Below are 11,682 nucleotides of genomic sequence, written 5' to 3' on the forward strand. Positions count from 1 at the left end.
CCTCTTTAAATTTAATAATTTATTCTTGTCATTGATTGAGAAACATGCGCCTTTAAAGAAGTTTACTGTCAGGAACAACGTCACACCTTGGTTGGATGATGAACTGAAAAATTCTATGAAAATAAGAGGTCAAATGAAAAGAACAGCAGTTACTACAGTAAATAAATGTGATTGGGACCTATATCGTAAAATGAGAAATTCTGTTACTAAACTTAATAAAAAGAAGAAGAAAATCTATTTTGATAATCATGTTAAAAACATAGGTAATGATAGTAGGAAGTTACGGGATGTTTTAAATCAATTGACTGGTAAGAAAAATAAAATAATTCCATTTTTTCTGGAAACAGGGGATAAATTTATAACTAAGCCAATAGATATTGCAAATTATCTTAATGATTATTTTTGTCACATGCCTGTCCTGTCTTGTGCTGCACATGGGTGTTTTGTTATTTTGGGCCATGTGCTCATGTCATTGTCTGATCCCTCCCACTTGTTATCTGATTATTGTTTGAGTTCTTCCACCTGTTCCCTCCTGATTAGTTTCCCTTTATAAGTCCCCTCTTGTTTGCAGTCTGTGTTGGTACATTGTCTTATGTTTCCTGTTCCCCGTTATCCTCCAGTAAGTTCATGTTCTGGTTTTGTTTTGTATTTACTAGTTATGTTTTCCCCCTCGTGGGTTTTGTTTTGTGTTTGTTTTTCTTTTTGTAATTAAACTATCATTCTCCTGCACTTGAGTCCTTGCACCTTTTTGTATTATATTCAGCCGTGACATAATGTACCGACCAACTGAGGACTCAGCAGAAGATATGGGCATCTTCCTTTTCCCATCTCCCTGCCCCTCCGCTCAACAAGTAGATCATCGTAGCAAACTCCTTTCGCTTCAACAAGGGAATGCCAGCGTAAAGGAGTTTGCTCACCAGTTTGTGGTTGTAGCGGAGGGGCTCAACATCAGCGATGCAGAGCTCAAGGACACTTTTAACACCAGCCTTAATATGCCTGTGCCTGCCTGGGAGATGGGAATGCTGGGTATATTGTCATTCTGGCAGTTTGTGGGGTATGTTTACCATCGCGGATGGGGGGGTGGTCTTCCGCCTCTTGGCCCACCTCCCATTTACCTCACAAACTCCCAAGTCCCCAGTCCTCCGATGACCCCTTCGGGGAGAGGGAGGAGGAAGAGATGCTCCGGCCCATCTGTCACCTACTCTGAGGTGGTCCCAGTTCCGGTGGTCCCAGTTCCGGTGGTCCCGAGACGGAGGAGGAAAACCTTCTTCGTGACAGTTCCGGTGGTCCCAGTTCCGGTGGTCCCAGTTCCGGTGATCCCGAGTCCGGTGGTCCCAGTTCCGGTGGTCTCGAGTCCAGTGGTCTGGAGGAGGAAGACTTCCTGCCTCCCCAATGGCCCGGAGGCTGTCCCCTCCGAGCAGCCCGCTGTCGTCCCGGAGGCCGTCCCCTCCGAGCAGCCCGCTGTCATCCCTGAGATCGTCTCGGAGCCGCCCACCATCAGTCCGGCCACGGCCAAGAGAGTGGTCTTCCTTTTTATGCAGTGGCGGTACTGCAGGCGTGGAGGAAGCACAGGACGTCTGCCGATCCAGAGACTGTTCCTGAGCCTGTGTCTTCGGACAAGATGGTCGCTGCCGAGTCTGTTCACGTCACGCCTGCCGAGCCAGTGTCTTCAGACAAGATGGCCGCCGCCGAGCCTGTTCACGTCACGCCTGCCGTGCCTGGGTCTTCGGACAAGATGGCCGCCGCCAAGAGTGTTCACGTCACGTCTGCCGGGCCTGTGTCTTCGGACAAGATGGCCGCCACAGAGACTGTTCACGTCATGTCTGCCGAGCCTGTGTCTTCGGACAAGATGGCCGCCACAGAGACCGTTCACGTCACGTCTGCCGAGCCTGTGACTTCGGACAAGATGGCCGCCGCCAAGCCGGTGGTGTCTGTTCCTGTTCCTGAGCCGGTGGTGTCTGTTCCTGTTCCTGAGCCGGTGGTGTCTGTTCCTGTTCCTGAGCCGGTGGTGTCTGTTCCTGTTCCTGAGCCGGTGGTGTCTGTTCCTGTTCCTGAGCCGGTGGTGTCTGTTCCTGAGCCGGTGGTGTCTGTTCCTGAGCCGGTGGTGTCTGTTCCTGAGCCGGTGGTGTCTGTTCCTGAGCCGGTGGTGTCTGTTCCTGAGCCGGTGGTGTCTGTTCCTGAGCCGGTGGTGCCGGTTCCTGTTCCTGAGCCTGTTCCTGTTCCTGAGCCTGTTCCTGTTCCTGAGCCTGTTCCTGTTCCTGAGCCTGTTCCTGTTCCTGAGCCTGTTCCTGTTCCTGAGCCTGTTCCTGTTCCTGAGCCGGTTCCTGTTCCTGAGCCGGTGGTCCCAGCTCTTTTCAGGTCATTGACCAGCTCCTCCCGTGTAGTTCTGGGCTGATTTCTCACCTTTCTTAGGATCATTGAGACCCCACGAGGTGAGATCTTGCATGGAGCCCCAGTCCGAGGGAGATTGACAGTCATGTTTAGCTTCTTCCATTTTCTAATGATTGCTCCAACAGTGGACCTTTTTTCACCAAACTGCTTGGCAATTTCCCCGTAGCCCTTTCCAGCCTTGTGGAGGTGTACAATTTTGTCTCTGTCTTTGGACAGCTCTTTGGTCTTGGCCATGTTAGTAGTTGGATTCTTACTGATTGTATGGGGTGGACAGGTGTCTTTATGCAGCTAACGACCTCAAACAGGTGCATCTAATTTAGGATAATAAATGGAGTGGAGGTGGACATTTTAAAGGCAGACTAACAGGTCTTTGAGGGTCAGAATTCTAGCTGATAGACAGGTGTTCAAATACTTATTTGCAGCTGTATCATACAAATAAATAGTTAAAAAATCATATATTGTGGGGGTTTTTTTTTGTTTTTTTTAGATTATGTCTCTCACAGTGGACATGCACCTACGATGACAATTTCAGACCCCTCCATGATTTCCAAGTGGGAGAACTTGGAAAATAGCAGGGTGTTCAAATACTTATTTTCCTCACTGTATATACATCAGCAAGTACACAAATGGAACTAGAAACTGTTTTAAATATAGAATTACAATATGTAGTAGACTGGATCAAATTCAATAAACTGGCACTAAACAGTAAAAACTAACTGCATGATTTTAGGTTCAAATTATAACATTAATCAAAATCCTGTAATTAATACTAAAATTAATAACGTAATTATTAAACAGGTGCACGAGACCAAACTGCTGGGTGTAACAGTTGACTCTAGATTATCATGGAAAAAACATATTAATAATATTATTGCAAAAATGGGAAGAGGTATATCTATTATGAGAAGACATGCAAATTTTTTAACTTCAAATATTATGAATTATGCGATGAAAGCACTAATATTGACATACCTCGACTATTGCCCAGCAGTTTGGTCAAATGCCACTGGTGAATATATGAATAAATTACAACTTATACAGAATAGAGCTGCTCGTGTAGCACTTAGGTGCAGCTATAGGAGAAATATTATATTAATGCACAAAGATCTTAACTGGTTGTTGGTCGAAGATAGACTGTTGTATTCACTGTTAATTCTCATAAGAAACATTTCCATCTCAAAATTGCCTTCTGTTTTGTTCAAGGCATCTTTCTTTCAGTGTAGACAATCATCAGTACAGTACCAGACATGCAACTAAAGGCAACTTCACCTTACCCATAGCAAGAACAAATGCCATAAAAAACACTGTTATGTTCAGAGGTATGAAGGAATGGAATAAACTGCCAAAGCATATCATACTTACTAACAATGTCAATAAATTTAAATTATATGTAAAACAGCATCTATCAAAATAATACATCTGACTGTTTATATTTATTTATATATGTGTGTGAATATGTGTGTACATGCACATGTGTAGGTATATTTATAGGCGTATGTGTATGAATGTATTTTTATATGTGTGTATATTTCATGCCCGTATGAGGGTACATATGTACGTTGATATGTGTATATACATGTGTATATGTATGTGTATATGTGCATGTGTATGTGTATTTACCTTTTCCATTTATTTGTTGTATTTTTAATGACTTTTTTATTTTTATGTACATATTTTTCAGGACCCCAGGAAGAATAGCTGCAGCACGGCTGTAGCTAATGGGGATCCTTTCAATAAAAACTAAATAAATAAATAAATGTCAAAACATCCCAAGGGCCCCAAAAACACCTTAGACCCCAGAGGGTTAACTGCCCTGCAGAGTGCTCCCTTTGAGGCTCTGCAATCAGTGGAGCTTAAGTTAAGCTGTCAATTAAGACAGTGCTCCTGGTTGCATTGGCCTCCATCAAGAGGGTAGGGGACCTGCAGGCATTTTCGGTTGACAAAGCGTGCCTGGAATTCGGGCCGCATAACTCTCACGTGATCCTGAGACCCCGGCCTGGATATGTGCCCAAAGTTCCCGCCACACCCTTTTGAGACCAGGTGGTGAACCTGCAAGCGCTGCCCTTGGAGGAGGCAGACCCAGCCTTGGCACTGCTCTGTCCAGTACGCGCCTCCGTGCTTACGTAGACAGAACGCAGTGTTTCAGGACCTCAGACCAGCTCTTGTCTGTTATGGTAGGAAGCTGAAGGGAAAGGCTCTCTTCAAGCAAAGGTTGTCTCACTGTATAGTGGACACCATTGCTTTGGCATACCAACAATGTCGACAATGCCCCCTTGGTGTGACGGCCCACTCCACTCGGAGTGTGGCATCCTCTTGGGATCTAGCGCATGGCGCCTCGCTAACAGACATTTGTAGAGCTGCAGGCTGGGCGACACCTAACACATTCGCGAGATTCTATAATCTCCGAGTGGAGCCAGTTTCTTCCCATGTACTCGCTTCAACTGGCCGGTACTAGATTCTGCTCAGGTGTCTTCGCTTGCTCGCCATTCCTCTCCACGGACGGGATACGTGCGATATTTCCTCAGGTGAGCCTAATAAGCCCTGAGCACTGTCGATGTCAACGCCAGAGTTATGCCACCAGCAGCTTTCGCGCTTGGCTAGGTGCCTCCATGTGCATGGTTCCCCCTCTGGGCGACCCCCACATGTGTATTTCCACTGTAAGCCTAGTCTCACGACAGGGAGCTCAGACTTACGCAGGGCACTGGAAGACAGCCGAGGTGGCGTGATTAGACTGGGGACCCCATTCGTCGTCATCCGACGTAACTCGGAGTGACCACGAAAGGGAACGTCTCGGTTACGTATGTAACCCTCGTTCCCTGAGTAGGCTCGTTTTGTATACTCGAAGGTGAGAGGCTTTCTAAGCGAAACCCCATTCGTCGTCATCCGACGTAACGTCTCTGTTCCCTACTCAGGGAACGAGGGTTACATACGTAACCGAGACGTTCAGTATAGTCCAGGGACCTTTCCAAAGAAGAACTCAATCTACAACTACACACTTTATATTAAAGCACTTTATATTAAACGTAAGAGCAGACACGGCTATGTTTTTACTTGAATGTGCAAGGCTTCCAGTGTCAGACACTTCCATAATACTGTCTATTATGCTGCTTGAAGTTGCAAACGGGTATTTGCTATCATATCATTTAAAAAAAAAAAAAAATCACAATCGCTGGATTTTATCGCATACAGTTTTATGTTTACTGGACTTTTTGTTATTCACCTATAGTGGCTAATGAATCGGAAATTGTGCTCATTCACAGGAAATAGCTTCCACATTGAAAATAGGTCTGGACAAAGGTGAATAGGTCTGGACAAAGAATTTGACCAATTTCTCATTGTGACGGGAACATTCTTTCATTCAAGTAATTCCAAAGGCCTGGAAAATCAAAACTGATACCCTGCCCATTATAGTTATAATAAGACTGATCAGAAATGGAAGCCATGTGGGTGTCATGATAATACATAATGTCATCTATTGAAGATGAGAGACTGTAATTATCATTATTATAATTCTGGTGAGGAAATATTCTAACAGCATTAATCACCTGATTGAATCAATTTCTAATTAAAAAAGGTAGAGACAGGTAGATTCACATATTCATAAATACTTTTGTCACAAGGACCGATCCTGAGCTTCTTCTTGGCCTTAGATCTGAAGTTCCTCAGTCTTGGCTTTGGGAAGAGGTGAGTTATGCAATCTATTCCCTAATGTTCTCAAATCACTTCTCGGGCCTCTCTTATTAACAGGACAGCATGTTCTAATCTTCAAAGCTGTTTAATCATGTTTATCTGCGCTTAAGAGGATACTCTGCTCATAAGGATTTAGTCCCAACATGCTTGAGTGAAGACAAGAAATAAGCACAATTTGAGATTAACATGGATACACTGTATGCAGCTCTCTAACCGGGTCTCTCACACATACTAATGAGCTATCACAATATACTGTAAGAATGACAACTGCCAGATTTTCTAATTAATGTTTTTAACAAGGATGTAATGCAAGAATATAACAGTGAATATACCAGTCATCTTTGTACCTTTAAGGCACTGTTTACATATGGTATATTACGAAGGGTCATTCCATGTCAAATCAACCAAATTTCAGACACTTCCTCAGCTTATTATGTTAATATATTTTTTTGGGAAAAAAGACTATAAATAGCGATGAAAACCAATTTATTAAATGTAATTAACGTATATTGACTGAGTAATCCATTATTTTGTAGAAGGGGTCAAAATGTAAATTTTCTGCTGAGAATTGGAGCCAAATTACAGAGGGATAAAAATGACTTTAGAAAGATGCCAGCCACCCTATTTTATTTTTACATAGGGATTGGTAGGTCTATTAGTTAAATCTGTTTACTTTAGCAATATTTGTTGCAAAATTATTAATTTAAATGTTAGTGCATAGTAAAGACATTAATATAAAGTGGGACAAAGAAATGTGTCTTCTAAGTATGTGTCTGTCACTCACTGTGGTAGTCCTGATAATGTTGTATTTCATTACTTCCAGATGACATGCTGCACATAATGCAACATGGGGGAAATGTATTAATTTTTAAATACATGTAAGACATGGACAGCATCACCTGTGAATTAAGACAGATTACGAGAAAAACACTGTGCAAGCACATGTTACAGTATATAGTGAGAAACATCTTGACATTTATAAAAACCTTTTTGGGGTCAACTTGGAAGGAAAAGGGGGGACAGTGGCACAACACAACCCCACTGTGTGTTTACAAAAATGTTACAAAGTTATTTGCCTACTAATTTAATACCATCTGCAGTCTTGTGTTCCACAACTACATTTCAGCAGCTGCTTTCCCATGCTTTAAAACTTAACTTTCTTGTCCAACTTCCAGGGTACTGTGATGAAATTAAACGTAGTATATTTTTCACCTAACATTTATAGCATTTATAGCACTCCAGGGATTAACTCCCTGAAAATAATTCAAAATGTATTAGTCACTACATGATTTAAATGGCATCACTTATGCATGTGAAACTTTAAAAATACTTTTCAACGATTACAGTCTGATTTACACAGGGAGGTTCAATGATGGCTTTAAAAAAAATAAAAATTATAAATCAATAACAAAGCTTCACTGACATATTTAATATAAAACTGCAGTCTGCAGTTTTACTGTATATATTGTGTGTGTGTGTGTGTGTGTGTGTGATTGGTGTGGTCCTGGTAGACCCTATGTTATGGGTTATCCCCAGAAAGATGGCAATATCCAAAATCCTTGTCCTTGAGGGGACATTTTTTGGCCCCCATGAGGATAAGCCTTTTTCCTCATGGGGGCCAAAAAATGTTCCCTCAAGGACAAGGATTTTGGACCCGAGTCATTAGTGATGTTTTTTGAAAATGTAAAAATGCAGATTTTCTGTGATGGTAGGTTTAGAGTTAGTGGATAGAATATAGCTTTTACAGTATAAAAATCATTATTTATAGAAAGTCCTCATAAAAAAATATTTTTTACATCAGGCTTTTTGCTCATATAGTGTGATATAAGAGAATATGGAGCTCATACTCAAGGAGAAAAAAAAAACCCTTTTATTCAGAGGTACCAACTGAGTAAAAATATCCAATTTGGTGCAGTGGCTAATATTTCTATGACCAAAACATATGAAGTTCTGATAGTTTGTAATGTAAATCAGTGAGATCTGTATAACAGTATAGGCTATAGCAGATTACTTACATAAAATGCATAGATATATCAGTTGTCAATCTAGATCCAATAATATGTAGTAAGATAAGATTAAATAAAAATCTTAAAAAGTTTTATGACCAAAGCTCTGTAGTTTTTGTTGGGGCAAAAGAAAATGCAACGCATCACATTTTAACATTTAAAAAAAAGAAAAGAAAAAAGTGTTATATTGATAAACATAAATTGCTTCAGTCCAGGACAGAGTTCATCTTGAAATATCACTGTCTAAGAATATAAAAGTTATTCTTAATCAGTAAGGATTCCACAGCAAAAAGGCATGTGCACGACCTGCGAAGGGGAACATTTTTTGGAATTATTCTAAAAGGCACTTTTCTTGCTAAAGAAGTATAAACTATTAATCAGACGACAGAAGGCAGTAGACTGAGTACAACAGGTTTTTTGTGATTGTTTTTTTAAACAAAAATTCTGTTAGGGAATGAGTTAAGGTTAGCATAAAAAACAATAGAAGCATATTGGAAATTTGGAATGTTCCAATTTAGATAGCTAAGTAAACATTTATAACAGAGACAGGCTATGTTATGAGTTATATTCAAACCCACAGTTCAAGCTATTATCACCTCCTAACAAACCTGTATTTTGTTTGCATCTTTTCAGAACATATCATTTGATCTTTCCAGTTCACCCCTACAGTGACAAGACTAATACAATGTCACAAATCATCAACACCTGACCCAAGGTTTACGACTCAACACTCTTATTGGCAAAAACTGGGAACTTAAACTGCTTTTGCATTTATTCTGTGCAGTGTTGTATGTCATCCATAACAGTCAGCTGAACTAATAACATTACTTCACTTCTTGCGCCCTCAATGACATTTGTTATACATTTGTTAAACACAATCATCTCATTTTCCTGTGCGGATCAGAAACAATAAAGCAACAACATTGAAGAAATTACATTATAGCACAAATGCAATAGAACAAGGCAGAGATGTTATGGAAGATCATATTATTTGACTAGCATCATCCTAAATCATATTCTTATTTATGGGTGCAATTTGCACTACTGAAGCATCATACCCATTCAAACTGAGTAAGAACTTTTTGAACCAAGTGATGCAATTTCCAAATAATAATAATACATAAATAAATAAAATAATGTAGACTATCTTTAAAAATTAGACACGAAAAGTGGAAAAATAAAATGTGTTGGCTGAATTCACACATTCACATGTCTAAATTTGAGTTCTGAGTAACATGTTTACCAAGTCTGAGTAAAAGTGTTTAATGTCTAAATAAATTTAGACATGTGAATGTGTGAGTTCAGCCAACACATTTTATTTTTCCACTTTTATTTACTATAATCATGTCTAATTTTTAAGGATAGGCTACATGATTTTATTTATTTATTATATTTTTTTGGAAATTTCATCACTTGGTTCAAAAAGTCCTTGGTCGCTCAAATAGAGTTGCATTTTCTGAAAATGATTTGCTTTAAAAATCATTATCTACCCTCTTCTGTATCACTTGAAATTTGTATTATGTTTTTCCCTTTTTTTCACATAACACAGAAAGAATTAGGCTAATATTGTTAGCTAATACTGAGCTGCCTTTTTACAAACAGCAAAAAATATAACTAAAATGCATGTACGCTGAATTCTCGATATCACAATCTCGATTTAAACAGTAGCCTACATATAGCGACAAATGACTGTCACTGTGAGTGTGTCATTGAATCACTCATTCAACCAATTCATTCAAAAATGCTAATTCATTCAGGAACAAAACAGCAGTCTTTAAGAGTGAGTCATTGATTTAATCAATTTGTTAAAAATTATTTGTAGCCTACATAAAAACACAAATAAAATGAACACATCAGGGAAGTTTTAATCATATATTCCCTGATTCTCTTTAGTTGTGGCAAACTAACTTAATAGGAAGCTAAATATTTTATGTAAACTTTTAATTAAAATATTTCATTTCAATATTTCAAATTTACTTGGACTGAAAAATAACATTTTCTCAGAACCTTTGGTAAATTACATGTTTTGTTTAGTAGCTTTACATTCAGGTTTTAGAACAATGACTGACTTTTCTTTAGAATTTTGAGAGAATATTGATCTCTTTTTTAAGCAAAAAAAATAAAAAATAAAATCATTTTCAATTTATCCAGAATCATGCAGCTCTAAAACTGTGTAACTATTTTTGCTCAACATACATCAATCAATCAAGCCAAAGCAATTGTTGACCACAGTCAACACACATTAGTATGGCGTTTAGTTCCTTAATGAATCGTTTTTTGAATGAATCTTTTAAATTTCGAACTTTTTGATTGTTTCTTACTCACCAAAGCACGAGTTGACAAACCCGTACCACATGCACCCGTGTCTCCCCACCAGCCACCGGCCGCGGATACTGGCTGCGAAGCTGAGCGTGGTGCCGAACAGACACACGAGCATGTCACTCACACTGATGTTGAGCAGAAGCATGTTCACAGGAGTCCGCAGGGTCTTGAATTTACAAAACAGAACGAGGACGATTAAATTGTTTAGGATCCCGAATACCAGAATAGATCCCAAAATAACAGCGACCACATTGTGTCCCGTCCGTGACAGTTTCTCAGCTGGAGTGTCGCTCCAATTCTGATCTAGCGCGGACAGCGTGTCATCATCATCCGTGCCGTTCGAAGTGTAACTGAAATTAGCTTCTTCAGAAAACATCTTTGCTTTACTCAGTTCAGCTGATATCACTTTTATTGCATGTTTGATGCATGGAGGAAATTCTTTCGGAGCTTCCCCACACCTGAGCGTGGACCATGCCATTCACGAGAAGTTCTGTGAAGAATCGCAATTCATGCTTCATCTAATACTGTGGTCAAATCCTCACACAGCGCGAGAATAAACTTGCTGGGCTCAGCAGCCCACATAAAAAGCCTCCCAGTCCATCACAAACAAATAGGATATATAGGTTAAGCGTGTATGTTAAGCTTCATGTTGGTCATTTCGGAGGATATGATGCTGTCGCAACGTGTTATAAATTCAAGTCTGCAGCTAATGCCACTGCTAAATGTAAAGCAGAGTCTCAAACAGGTTTTCTACATACAAACAGTCAAAAGTCGAAAAAATTAAGTTAATCTTATCTTTAAATGCTGAGTAAAATAAACAGCAAGGCACATAAAAAGTAACGGTTACCAAGACACGTCCTTGTTTTTCCTGCTGCTAATGCGTTAAACGGCGAGGCGCTCACATCTCGAGTTTGCCACCTCTTCAGAGCACTTGTAGAGAGTGAGTGCGCATTTGTGTGTGGAAGAAGCCTTGAGAGTGACGTCGACACTCCATAGTAGCTAGCCTATGATCATCATAAGTAGCCTAGTGCATTACATTTCCATGTTGTACACAGCGGACTATTTGCACATAGGCCTAAATAGACATTTAAGTTATACTGTATGTGTTAGCTAGACTCTGGGTTTAATATTTGAATATTAAAATAGGCTATTAAATTTTTAAAGAGCAAAATGTAAATGGTAACGTACAAAAATATTAAACAATGTCCAAAGGGCAGCACAGATTATAATTAATGAATTGTACACATACAATTTTTGGCTACACTTTATTTAA

At 39.9% G+C, this 11,682-nt stretch overlaps 1 protein-coding gene across 1 annotated transcript in view; it reads right to left on the minus strand.

The window, feature by feature from the left end:
* Positions 1 to 11,369, minus strand: part of tmtops2a (teleost multiple tissue opsin 2a) — a 54,480-nt gene extending 43,111 nt beyond the window's left edge. The window contains exon 1 of the mRNA XM_084128326.1: positions 10,413 to 11,369. Coding sequence (XP_083984452.1) covers positions 10,413 to 10,887 — 475 coding nt within the window. The 5' untranslated portion in view covers positions 10,888 to 11,369. The remainder of the gene's footprint in view (positions 1 to 10,412) is intronic.
* Between the last annotated feature and the right edge of the window lie 313 nt (positions 11,370 to 11,682).

The sequence above is a fragment of the Abramis brama genome (assembly GCF_963993115.1).
Source record: "Abramis brama genome assembly, chromosome: 11".
NCBI lineage: Eukaryota > Metazoa > Chordata > Actinopteri > Cypriniformes > Leuciscidae > Abramis > Abramis brama.